This window comes from Lithobates pipiens, unplaced genomic scaffold (assembly GCF_037356315.1).
Source record: "Lithobates pipiens isolate NorthernLeopardFrog02 unplaced genomic scaffold, aLitPip1_a1.2 Scaffold_16, whole genome shotgun sequence".
Classification (NCBI taxonomy): domain Eukaryota; kingdom Metazoa; phylum Chordata; class Amphibia; order Anura; family Ranidae; genus Lithobates; species Lithobates pipiens.
In genome coordinates this window covers 59,391,249-59,405,307 of record NW_027507748.1, presented here as the reverse complement: position 1 = coordinate 59,405,307, position 14,059 = coordinate 59,391,249, and the positions used below count along the sequence as shown (strand labels likewise).

General features: G+C 41.8%; 1 protein-coding gene across 7 annotated transcripts in view; it reads left to right on the top strand.

Moving 5' to 3' along the window:
* SON (SON DNA and RNA binding protein) overlaps positions 1-14,059 on the top strand; it is a 199,636-nt gene that overhangs the window by 46,199 nt on the left and 139,378 nt on the right. For all 7 annotated transcript variants that reach the window (XR_013274367.1, XR_013274369.1, XR_013274368.1 and 4 more), the window contains exon 2: positions 10,447-10,613. Coding sequence is in view for 3 of the 7 variants with exons in the window: in XM_077479939.1 (XP_077336065.1) it covers positions 10,447-10,613 (167 nt within the window). In the remaining 4 variants the exon portion in view is untranslated. The remainder of the gene's footprint in view (positions 1-10,446; positions 10,614-14,059) is intronic.

Genomic DNA, 14,059 nt, shown 5'->3' with positions numbered 1-14,059 from the left:
GTATATCAGGGCTGCCTTCCACCTGTATGCTGACTCTGGTATATCAGGGCTGCTGAGCACCGTTGTCGGTATACGTGGCTCCACCATTCGCTGCCCTGCTCTCCAGTGTCTATTGTGTCCTCAAGCCCCCCCACCCCCGTCTGCTCGTACCAGTGCTCACTTCCCTGCTACTGCTCCACTCATATCTGCATCTAAATCCTCCCATCCTCTCTGCTATAAGTGTGCCTGTGTAATGTAAAAAAATCTGCCGAATTGTACCTATATGACCGCTGCTCCCTGCGCTCAGCTGACGGCTCTCTCTCTCCCCCCTCTTCCCCCTCCTCCCCGTATGATGTGAGCAGGGGGCTTGGACCCAACCACTGGATCTGTGAGCCTAGAGAGAAGAGAGCTGAGAAGTCAGCTGAGCGTCAGGAGCCGAGCGTATATAGGTACAATCTGGCCAATGTTTTTACAATGCACAGGGACACCTATTATGGGAGGATTTGAAATAAGTGTTTTTTGTAAAATGTCAGTTACACCCAAGCAAATAAGTCTCCCCCCCCCCCCCCCCCCCCCCAACATATACACATGTACAAGCATACACATGCATTGGGGCACCTATGCATGAGAATGTTGATTGCGATACACAGTACATATCACCTTACACTGGCTCCTAACTTGAGTTTGTTACTAGATTCAAAGCAAATTTGTCGAGTCCTGTGTTTGACCATGTCTGCAACGAATAAATACCAACATTTCAGGAAGAATAGAAGTCCAATTTCTACTGCTAAATGCAATGTGCATTTAGCTGCCAATGCGAATGAATAGTCGACCTTGGATGCAGCTCTTCTTCGCGCCGGTAGGACGTCTAGGGACAGCCTCTGCTTTCAGTGGTTATACAGACTTCATTCAGATGTCGGCATTTTCAGCCGGCGATTCCCTGCACCATAAGAACGATCATAGCGGCTGTTACGCCGATTGATCGTTCTTATCGGCGATGGGAGGGGACATCCCCCCCCTTCCGCCACCCTCCGGTGATAATACCGACTCACCGCTTCCATCGGTGAGTCGGTCACAGGATCTGCCTGCCACCGGATGATATCGTAGAGATTTCCGGTGGACCAGATGGTCCCCGGAGTCTCTATGATCGTTTGGAGGCCGGGCGCGATGTTATGACGCCACGCCTGGCCTCTGCATTCACAATAGCAGCGCCACCTTGGCTGGGAAGCCAGGATCGTTTTATTTTTATTTTAGGCTTCCCAGCCTAGAGGTGAGATAAGGGGTCTTATTGACCCCATATCTCACTGTAAATAAGTCAGATCGTGCCATATTCCTATTGCAAGGGATGTTTACCTTCCTTGTAATAGGAATAAAAGTAATCCAAAAAAAAAATATTTAAGTGTCAAACAAAAAAAATCAAAGTAAAATTAACACTAATTTTTTTTTTTTTTTTTTTTAAGTGCCCCTGTCCCCGTGAGCTTGAAAGCATACATAAATCCGGCTCACATATGAAAACGGTGTGCAAACCACACACGTTAGAGCGAGAGCAATAATTCTAGCCCTAGACCTCCTCTGTAACCCAAAACATGTAACCAGTAAAAAATGTTAAAGCTTTGCCTATGGGGATTTTTAAATACCAAAGTTTGGTGCCATTCCACGAGCGTGTGCAATTTTGAAGCGTGACATGTTGGGTATCTATTTACTTGGCGTATCTTCATCTATAACATTATGCAAAAATTGGGCTAACTTTACTGTGTGTTTTTTTTTTTTTTTTTTTTTTTTTTTTTTAAACATGAAACTGTTTTTTTCTGAATAAAAAGCGTTAGAAAAATTGCTGCACAAATACCGTGCGAGATAAAGGGACACGTGAGGGTTGCAAACTGGCATTCCTGATACAGGAAGGATGCTTTTTTTTTTTTTTTTTGCACTAGGCTGAACTTTATAGCGGCTTTTAATGACTATATTCAGCTAAAAAAGACACCACAAAGACCAAAAAGGTACTCTTCATCCCCAGGCGCTAGGATCTCGAGTCGCATTTCCATGCGGTCATCCTCACCTGAATTACCAATTATGGCAAGCCAGGTTGAGCCATTGGAACAAATGATGGTGCAACTGCTTCGCACATCTCAGCCCCTGTATATGTGACTGAAGATGTCCTTTCCTCCATCCTGCAGGGTCTGGAAGGAAGATTAGCGGCTTTAATTGCATCCTCCATTCAAATGGATAGGAAGCATGCTAGATCCCCCTCCCCCACATCAGATCCCTTGCAAGGAGAACAAGTGGGCACAGGATGAGGTGTTAACAACGCTAGATTATCCTTTTTCAGCCTCACAATCTGAGAAATGGCTGATAAAATCTCTTACGGAGATGGTTTGTTCTACTTTCTTTCTACCCCTTACAGAGTCTCCTAAAAGCTTGGTTTCTTCCTTGGTTTCCTTAAAACCTTCTCAGCCTTTGCATGCGTTTCCTGTCCATGCATTATTAGAACAGCTTATTTTTGCTGAATGGGATCACCCGAATAAGCATTTTCTACCTCCTAAGAGATGTTTGGTTCTCTATCTCCTGGAGGAGAAATTCTCCAAAAAAATGGCAAGTACCATCAGTTGACGCTGCAATTTCCAGTGTAAATAAGAGCCTAACTTGTCCTGTAGACAATGCACAAATGCTTAAGGATCCAACAGATAAAGTTGGAATCCCTGTTAAAATCTACTTTTTCCATGTTAAGTGCCGTTACTCAGCCTACAGCTGCTGCAATAGGCATCTGTCAGTCCCTAAAGCAGTGGTCATCAACCCTGTTTTCAGGGCCCACTAACAGGACAGGTTTGCAAGATAAATGAAATATATCACAGGTGATATAATTTGCTGCTCAGTGATTGCACTATTCTAGTGTACGTCTCCCCAAGGTAATACATAAAACCTGGCCTGTTAGTGGGCCCTGAGGACAGGGTTGATGACCACTGCCCTAACGTACCAATTTAGACAGGCTCTTAACCACTTGCAGACCGGACCATTTTGCTGGTCAAAGACCAGACCACTTTTTGCGATTCGGCACTGCGTCACTTTAACTGACAATTGCGCGGTCGTGCGACGTGGCTCCCAAACAAAATTGACGTCCTTTTTTTTCCCACAAATAGAGCTTTCTTTTGGTGGTATTTGATCACCCCTGCGGTTTTTATTTTTTGTGCTATAACCAAAAATATAGCGACAATTTCGAAAAAAACGCATTATTTTTTACTTTTTGTTAAAATAAATATTCCCCAAAAAATATATAAAAAAACATTTTTTTCCCCTCAGTTTAGGCCGATACGTATTCTTCTACATATTTTTGGTAAAAAAATCGCAATAAGCGATTATTGATTGGTTTGCGCAAAAGTTATAGCGTTTACAAAATAGGGATAGTTTTATAGCATTTTTATTAATAATTTTTTATTATTTTTTTACTAGTAATGGAGGCAATCAGTGATTTTTTTTTTTTTTTTTTTTTTTTATTGTGACTGCGACATTGTGGGGGACCCATCGGACATTTTTGACACATTTTTGGGACTATTGTCATTTATACAGTAATCACTGCTATATAAATGCAGTGATTCCTGTGTAAATGACACTGGCAGTGAAAGGGTTAACCAGTGGGTGGCAGTGTAGGGGTTAAGTGTTCCTAGGGGTGTGTTACTAACTGTGGGGGGGTTGGGCTTTCATTTAGTGAACACTAATCTCTGCTCCAATCACATGGAGCAGAGATCAGCGTCACTAGTTGCTAGGCAGAATGGGAAAATGTTGTTTATACAGCATTTCCTCCATTCGGCCGCTCCGTGAGACGATCGCGGGGATGCCCGCGGCGATCGAGTCCACGGGTCCCGCGACCTGACTCACGGGGGTCCCGACCAGCGCGCTCCCGATGGCAGGGCGGCATTGAATATTGGACATACCTGTACGCCAATATGCCTGCCCGTGCCATTCTGTCGACGTACATCGTCGTGCGCTGGTCGGGAAGTGGTTTAAAGAGGTTCTAGCATAGCAAGCCTGGGAATTGGCTGAACTACCAAATGCGTTGGGGTCCTTAAACATGAGACAGATCCGTGATGGTCCGCACAGTGAACATCTGCTTGCTCAGTGGGGATCGTTCTGTTGATCCCCACTGACCTGGCGGATGACAGGGTGGCCCCTGCACTTTTATTTATTTTTTTCCTTCATGTTCTAAAATCTGAGGTGCTTTTGGGCTAAAATTTTATAAAATGTTCTTGCACTTTTGGGCTAAAAATAGCACCTGTAAAGTGCCTGCAAAACAGCTCCCTTGCAGTCTGTGTGAAAGCCCGAGTGCTTTCACCCTGAGGTGATGAGCTGGCAGGATGTTTAAAAAAAAAAAAAAGTCCTGCAAGCAGCATCTTTGGAGCTTTGGAATCAAAGCCCAGGATTCTGGTACATACAGAATAGGTCTCCAGCAAAGTTTTCACAGTGGTTGTTTCAGACAGCACATCATTTATTTTCAAATAGGCTTCCACATAGGACCAGGATATAGGTGGGGGTCGGTATAGGACAGGGGTGCTTGTCCCAGCATAAAAGTTTACATTTTTCGTTCCTCTGATACCTGAACTTTTCAGAACTTTTTTTTTTCTCCCTGTAATTTTTGGGAGAAAGTTTATGGATTGCAATGGGCTGTCTGTTCTTATCAATATAGAAAATTGGGGAATTTTTTCATCACCTCTGTTCTATATACAGGGAATAAATGAGAATCTTTTGCTTGCTGTGACATTTTTTTACTTTGCTCTTTTTAAGCAATAAATTGTACTGTAGTTGACTCTTTAGGGTATGTATATATCTTTTTTTTATTTATTTTTTCTCTTGATTCAGTACTAACTGATTACACCCCCTGATGAGTACTCGGTGAGCACTACTATTTAATAATTTAGGTGGGAATCCAATTTCTATTTTTGAGTATGAATAATCTCCTCACCCTGACATTTTTTTGGGCTGTTTGCCAAAGATGGGGAATTACGGACGTAGATCTTCTAGCGTCTAGATTCAACATGAAGTTAGTCAACTTTGTGGCCAGAACAAGGGATCCACTCGCATGCGGAACGAATGTGTTGCTAACCCCGTGGGATCAGTTCTCACAGATCTCCCCTCCCCCCCTTTATTCAGTTTCTGCCTCAACTTCTTCTTTGCAGGATCAAGCAGGAAAGAAAGACGGTAGTTCTGGTAGCACCAGCATGGCACAGAAGGTCATGGTTTGCAGAAATCTTAAAGATAGCAGTGGAGAGCCCATGGTCCCTCCCACTACGGCCAGATCTGCTTGCACAACGACCAATATTCCATCCTACCTTGCGGTTACTAAATTTTAATGGCTTGGCTATTGAAACCCACATTTTGAAGAAACGTGGGCTTTCCGGGTCAGTTATCTGTATCATAATTCATCCAAAGAAGCCAGCTTCTAGAACGATATATTATAGGGTCTGGACAGCTTTTGTTTCCTGGTGTAAATCCAAGGGTTGGTGCCCTGGGAGATATAGGCAGAATTCTTGACTTGATACAATTAGGGGTAGAAATGAAATTGGTCTTGAGTACTATTAAAGGCCAAGTCTCAGCTTTATTGGTCTCATTTCAAAGACCACTTGCTAACCATTCTTTAGTCTGAGGTTTTATGCAAGGGGTTATGCGGCTTAATCCACCAGTCAAACCTCCCTTGAACCCTTGGGACTTGAACTTAAGTCCCCTAGTCCTTATGACAAGGAAGTTGGTATTTTTGGTTGCTATATCCTCCATAAGGAGGGTTTTGGAATTGGCTGCTCTTTCTTATAAAGAGCCATATTTGATTTTGTCATGAGGACAGAGTGGCGTTACGCTCTCGTCTAGACTTTTTGCCAAAAGTGGTTTCAAGTTTTTCACCTGAACCAAGATATGATCCTGCCATCGTTTTTTTCCCAAAACCATGTTCCAGGGAAGAAAAGTCACTACATTTGTCTTGATGTGTTGAGTGGTGAAAATCTAGTTAAAGGCAACGAGCAGAATAAATAAGAAATCGGTCTTACGAATCTGAGCAGAGGGTCCTAAGAAAGGACAGGCAGCGTCGAAATCCACTGTCTCTAAGTGAATTCGGCAAGTTATAATTCAAATTTATGATTAAAGGGGTAACATTCCCCCTTTTCAAGTTAAGGCGCACTCTATCAGGGTGGTTATTGCTTATTGGGCAGTGCGTCACCTGGTCTCCATGGCTCAGATCTTTAAGGCCGCAAATTGGTCTTCAGTGCATGCATTCACAAAATGTTATCAGGTGGATGTAAGGGGGTATAAGGATATCGCCTTCGGGTGCAGTGTGCTGCAGGCAGCAGTATAGGTCCTCAAATCTGGGGGTACCCAGAATGAAATAAAAACTCGCAAACAAGGTGCACTAAACTCGAGTGCACATAGTGCTCTGTTTACCATGATGTACTCCAAGAAAAGGATTTTACAGGTAATCTGTTATAAAAATGCTATTATTAATTTTTTGGGGGGATAGTGAGGGAGGGTTATCACCCCTAATCAGATTTTTATTTTTTGCTGTCCGAGCCCCATTGCAGAAATTACCCTTTGCTTCCTGTCCCATAGCCAAAAAAGAAGAGAGGAAATTCCTGCAAATTAAAGAAATGTCTTGGGGACCCCCTGGTCACCAGAGCTTGTGTCCCCATTGGAAGAGTTTCCCTCTTAATTTTCTGGGAGCAAACAAATTTTGGGATTTCTTTTTACTTTCACTTTCAATGATGATGGTAACCAGGACACAGGGTGAATCTCATTAACAGGTGCACAGACAGCAGTAAGAACCTGACAGGGGCTCTAATACCTCTCCACTCCATTCAAGACTAAATAAAAAGTTTTGCCTTTAGTTATACTTTAAAAGTGGGTTTTGTTATAAATACTACACAATAATATGAGGCTAGTTTCTTCTTGCTAAATTGGCTTAAGTTGAAACGGAGCTTCATTTGGGGACTGGGCCGCAGGGCGGTATTCCTACATAACGACCTCCAACACACCTCCAAGACTGCCTTGCTAAAGAAGTCGCTGGTCCTTCTCTTTAAGTGCATACAGGGATTTATCAGGTGTGTGTTGAGGTTTTTTTTTTTTTCTTCCATTCAACTCAATGGCTGAACAAAAAAATGTGTATGCTGCTGTGTGTGGGATATAATTTAAAATGATTTTGTGATAGTAAAAACACTTTATTTACTTTCATTATTTTCTGAAGAATTGTGGCACAAAATGACTACTTAAAAAAAAAAACCTCCACGTGTCTTACCTAATATCTTGGACTGCTTACTTTCCAAAAAGGGATAATTTTGGGGGTATTTGTACTGTCCTGGCCTCAGGAATTGAAATGGGCAGTCAAGACCTATATGGTTTGTAGGCTAAAAAATATACACCTAATTTGTTTTATTATTTTATTTTTATTTTACCAATGAAATGTAGCAGAATAATTTTTGGCCTAAATTTATTAAGAGATTTTTTGGCAAAATTTTCATAACTATGAACTAATATATATATATATATATATATATATATATATATATATATATATATATATATATATATATATTAGTTCATAGTTATGAAAATTTTGCCAAAAAATATCTCTTAATAAATTTAGGCCAAAAATTATTCTGCTACATTTCGTTGGTAAAAAAATAAATAGATTTTTTTTTTTCTCTCAAAATTTTCAGTATTTTTTTTGTTTCTTTAACAAACAAAAATAAACCCAGTGGTGATTAAATACCTCCAAAAGAAAGCTCTACTTGTGTGAAAAAAAAAATTGATGAAAATTTCGTTTGGGATGTTGCATGACCGCACAAGTGGTTAGCAATTGGAAAAAACAGGTAATGATTAATATCCACCAAAGGAAAGCCCTATCTTTTGCAAAAAAATATATTTATTTAAATTAATTTGGGTACAGGGTAATATGACTGAGTAATTGTCATTCAAATTGTGACCGTACTGAAATCTGAAAAGTGGCCTGGGCTGAAAGGGGGTGAAACAGTCCAGTCTTGAAGTGTTTAAGATATTTTTAGGACTAATCAGCTGTTGTGATGCGGTCTGGTGGGATCGCTGCAGATCCAGTGTGCCAATCTCCGTACATTGCATATTTGTGTGTGTTTTTTTTTTTTTTTTGTTTTTGTTTTTCCTCAGTGAAATTTAATTAAGATCAGTTGTGCTAAGTAGAGGTCGACCGATACCGATATTTAGAAATCGTGATGGCTGATATATGATTGCCGATTTTTTTAAATTTTTTTGGGGCAGATGTTAGGCCAATTATTATTATTTATTTTTTTCCCCCTTCATCTCATAAAATCTAACAGTTAGACACCTTTCACACTGGGGCGTTTTTCAGGAGCTTTTGGGTTAAAAATAGCGCCTGTAAAGTGCCTGCAAAACGGCTCCCCTGCAGTCTGTGTGGAAGTCCGAGTGCTGTCACACCGAGGAGATGTGCTGGCAGGACGTTAAAAAAAAAAAAAAAGTCCTGCGAGCAGCATCTTTGGAGTGGTGTACACTGCTCCACCCACCACTCATGCCCATTGAAATGAATGGGTACTACTGCCGAAGCGCCTGCAATGCGATTTTGCAGAGGCGCTTCACGTGCACATTTAAGCCCTTCCTCGGCTGCTAGCTGGATTATAAGTGCCCCGCTAGCAGCCGAATAGCGCCGCAAAAATTACGGTAAATCGCCATTAAAACTGGCAACATTTTACCGTCAATGCCTGCCCGCTCCAGTGTGAAAGCAGCCTTAAGTGATACAGAAAGTTTCTTACATTTAAACATTTATTAAACAAAACAAACATCCAATCAAAAAAAAATGTGTGTGTATTAAATACACAAAAACAGGTAATCAAAACTTTTGGATGAAAAAAATGGGTTAACTTTACTGTTTTATTTTATTTTTTATTTTTTTAAATCAGTGTATTTTTTCCAAAAAAAATGCGTTGGAACGACCCATGCGCAAATACCGTGTGACATAAAATATTGCAACAACCGCTATTTTATTCCCTAGGATCTCTGCTAAAAATATATATATATATGTGTGTATGTTTTGGGGGTTCTAAGTGAATTTCTAGCAGAAAATACAGGATTTTTATTTGTAAGCATCAAGTGTCAACAAAGATTTAGTCTTTTTAAAGCGGTGGACTCCGTGTTTTTTTTTTTTTTTTTTTTTTTTTAAAGCCAGCAGCTACAAATACTGCAGCTGCTGACTTTTAAAATAGTGACACTTACCCGTCCAGCGCGCCTGCGATGTCGGCACCCGAAACCGATCTGTAGATCGTATGTCGGGTGCTGCCGCCGCCATCTTGGGTATGGGAATCAGGAAATGGAGCCTTTCGGCTTCATTTCCCGGTTCCCTACTGCGCATGCGCGAATCGCGCTGCGCAATAAGGACGGTCCCCGCTGCCTCTGGGATCTGTGTTTTTTCCCAGCAGGCAGCGGGGCACTTGCGGAAAGGGGCGGGCACTTGCGGAAAGGGGCGTAATATACGCCCCTTTCCGCAGAGAGCTATCCCGGAAGTGGGTGCAGAATACCTGTACTGTACAGGTATCTGCACCCCCCTCCCCCCTGAAAGGTGCCAATTGTGGCGCCGGAGGGGGGGAGGGTTCCGATGAGCGGAGGTCCACTTTAGGGTGGACCTCCGCTTTAAATGGTTAAACTGAGAACTCTGAGTTGAAGTCATTCAGAAGTGTAAATATTGTATCTCTTTGATCTTTTCTTGGCAGACTGCCCAGAGAGGAGACAAGTGGCTTCACTGATATCTTCAGGCAACTTGCATTGACTTCTATTACTGAAGTCATTTGCAGGTCGCGCTGAATATATATTTTTTAACAGCACAATCGGCCAATGCCGATTTAATTAAAAAAAACGCCAAATAACGGTCGACCTCTAGTGCTAAGTGGTGGATTGCCTCACACTTTACTGCACTGAAAAAAAGTATGGGCTGCCATACTTGTTTTCACTGCACACCACCACAATGTAGTGGCTTTGTCTTGCGCTCGGGCTGCGCTGGAATAGTTGGCCAATGCAGTCCCACCACACCTGATGTGAATGGATCCTTAAACTGGCACATAGGTACGTGTAGCCTGCCCTGACATTGAATTAAATTCAGCCAGTTCAACAGGGACCGGAAAAATTTAGATCCATGTGTCGTCAGGCTTTATGTACCCAAATTGATCGATTTTAACATGGGTACAACCAGCATGTCAGCTATTTCTACATACGGTTACTGCAAGCAACTATATCCACTAGTGATTGCGAGCAACTATAGCCACTAGCAATAAGTATGTATTCTGTTGGCTGGGAATGCTACCTGCGCCCCTCGCTTTCACAATAGCACAGCAGGAAGCATTCCCCCCCATTAACACTAATTGTATTGATGGGGGAATCGAGAGTATCAACTATGGCCAGCCTTAGACTTTGATGGCTTGTTGATACGTTGTATTTACATTCTGTGGCTCTTTGTTTTAGTGAGAATTCCGAAAACTCTCAGAATGGGGAATTAACCGCACAAAAGGAAGAAGAGAACACTTCAGAATCCACAGCTGTCTGCCTACAAAGTGAAGGAACTGCTCCAACTTGTCAAGATGAAACTATGAAGACTGAAAACCTGGAACTTGCAAAACCTGTGACTATAGGTAAATCCATTGAATTTGTATTTAAAGTGAACCTTAACTCTAAAAAAAAAAAAAAAAAATGATATACTGTTTGAAAAAGATGTAAGAAAATTCTGTTTAGGCAGTTTTATGGGAATATGAAACAAAGATCGTTAGTAAAAAGCAGCACACATGGTTAGACACCCTTTGGTCACCCTAGATGTTAACCCCCTTCCCAGCCAGTGTGATTAGTACAATGACTGTGAATAGTATTAGCACTGGCCACTAAAATTTGTTTGTGTCACTGATGTCAGTGGCAGTTAGTTCCCAGTTAGTGTCAGTGCAAGGCTCAATCTAACACCATAGCAGTACCACTTATAACTCGCTGATCGCCACCATTCGTGAGTGTTTTTTTTTTTAACCAAAGAAATTTTTTTATAGCAGAAAGCAAACCATTTTGTTTTCGGTATTTTCATTTATATAATAAAAAATTCTAGCGGTGATCAAATACCACCAAAAGAAAGTGCTAATTGCGTGAAAATAATTATATAAATTTAAGTAGCGCAGTGCTTAATGGCAAAAAATGCTCTGGTCATAAAGGGGTAAAACTTCTAGAGTTGAGGTTGTTAAAGCACAACTAGAGAATTGTGGTGACCCTCTTAAATTAATCTGATGCCAGCACGAGCGGTAAATATTGCTGATTACCAGTCACAATAATAGAATTGAAGATCGCTTTTTGACTGTTCTAGTGATTCTACATTTTTGTATATTTAGCCCATAGTTCTACTTTAAGCCACTTTCGCACTGAGGTGCTTTAAAGGTGCTACAGCGCTAAAAATAGCGTCTGCAAAAGCGCCTCTCCTGTCACTCCAGTGTGAAAGCGAGTGCTTTTATACTGGAGCGGTGCGCTCGCGGGATTTAAAGTCCTACAAGCAGCATCAATACACTGCTCCTAAAGTCCCCTGCCCAATGAAATCAATGGGCAACAGTGCTATGCGGGTGCTTTTATCCCTTTTCCGGCTGCTAGCGGCTGAAAAGCGCTGCTAAAAAAAAAATTGTGCTACTTTATCGCTGATGCCCCAGTGTGAAAGTGCCCTATAGAGTACATCTGCAGTTTTCTCTCTAGTTGAGCCTGCTTGCACTACAATGGGATGAAAGAGAGTCTGGCTATTAACATTGTTACTGCTGATTTATAGGCCTCAGGCTTGTCAGTCGGCACCTGACCACACCTAGATCTGCCCACTGCCTTCTGGGTTGATGGCACTGCCTCTGTTGCTGAAACCCTCCCGCTGTGCGCTGCAGTGTCTGACAGGGGAGCATGGAAGGCACAAATAAAGGAGGCTGAACTTGGTACATAAAACTATCATACAGGTGCCTTTGGTTGGTTGTTTCTTTTTTTAAAGATTTTATGCATGTACGCTAATGTATGAAATAGTTTAAGTATATGCAGGCAGTAATTTTTTATTTATTTTTTAATCATATTTCCATGCTTGCTGGAACAATAGACTCTCTGCAATATTGATTGGTAAAGGGAGACCATGTTATCTACACTGCCTATGCAGTAGGCTTGAGAACAGCAGTTTTTCTTTTTTAATGTGGTTGTAAACCCAATTACAACCACTTTAACCTACATTAACCACTTCCCGACCAGCGCACGACGATGTACGTCGACAGAATGGCACGGGCAGGCATATTGGCGTACATGTACGTCCAATATTCGTTGCCGCCGTGCCATCGGGAGCGCGCCACCGGCGGCGCGCTCCCGCGCTGTTCGGGACCCCCGTGAGTCCGGTCGCGGGACCCGCGGACTCGATCGCCGCGGGCATCCCCGCGATCGTCTCACGGAGCGGCCGAATGGAGGAAATGCTGTATAAACAACATTTTCCCATTCTGCCTAGCAACTAGTGACGCTGATCTCTGCTCCATGTGATTGGAGCAGAGATCAGTGTACACTAAATGACAGCCCAACCCCCCCAAAGTTAGTAACGCACCCCTAGGAACACTTAACCCCTACACTGCCACCCACTGGTTAACCCTTTCACTGCCAGTGTCATTTACACAGGAATCACTGCATTTATATAGCAGTGATTACTGTATAAATGACAATGGTCCCAAAAAGGTGTCAAAAATGTCCGATGGGTCCCCCACAATGTCGCAGTCACAATAAAAATCGCAGATCGCCACCATTACTAGTAAAAAAAAAAAAAAAAAAAAAATTATTAATAAAAATGCTATAAAACTATCCCTATTTTGTAAACACTATAACTTTTGCGCAAACCAATCAATAATCGCTTATTGCGATTTTTTTTTTTACCAAAAATATGTAGAAGAATACGTATCGGCCTAAACTGAGGGAAAGAAATGTTTTTTTATATATTTTTGGGGGATATTTATTATTACAAAAAGTAAAAAATAATGCGTTTTTTTCAAAATTATCGCTCTATTTTTGTTTATAGCGCAAAAAATAAAAACCGCAGGGGTGATCAAATACCACCAAAAGAAAGCTCTATTTGTGGGAAAAAAAAGGACGTTAATTTTGTTTGGGAGCCACGTCGCACGACCGCGCAATTGTCAGTTAAAGCGACGCAGTGCCGAATCGCAAAAAGTGGTCTGGTCTTTGACCAGCAAATTCGTCCGGTCTGAAAGTGGTTAAGGCTTACCTGTAGGTGCAAGAAATATCTCCCAAACCTAAAAGGTTTAGGAGATATTTGCAGAAATGGCGGCACCGATGTTTACGGCGCATGCGCTGTAGACATCGGGCGCACTGAGCTTGCCATTTCTAGAGGCGATCATGCCGTTAGTGTTGGCACCAGCACGCATGCGCAGAAGTGACGTCATCGCTGCTCCGGCCAGTCGCAGCGCCGGAGCCACGATGCCCAGAAGTTGCTTGGTTAGAAAAGGCGAACGAGGGCCGATGTGGTGGCTTCGTTATCGGGTAAGTAATTCAGAATGAGCTAGTATGCTATGCATTTTGCCTTTGTCTTACAGGGTGTATTTTTTTTTTTTTTCAGAGGCTTTACTACTTCTTTAATGGCTTGGAAAGATAATGAGGTTTTGTAGTGCTAACATGTGCCCTATTTCTGCATTTGAGGTGTGTTGTGTGTGTGTTTTTTTTTATTTTTTTATTTTTTTTTTAAATATATATTTTTTTTATCATGGCTTCTTTTTAGAAAAAGTTCTCCATAACAGAGTTTCTAAACATTTAAGGGCTTATTTACAGTTAACAGCCATTAAAGCCCTTGCCGCTTCAACATGGTTTTTTGATGCTTCGGTGGTGCTTTTTTTTTATTTTTATTTTCAGCTTTGAAGCTTGGCAGATGCCATGTGTGTGTTTCTATCTCACCTGCAATACCACCAAAGCGAAGCTAAAGCCGTATTAAAGCCTCTCAGAAGCTACAGGTGCTTTAACCACTTCAGCCCCGGAAGATTTGGCTGCTCAGTGACCAGAGAATTTTTTGTGAGTCGGTACTGCGTTGTTTTTAACTGAC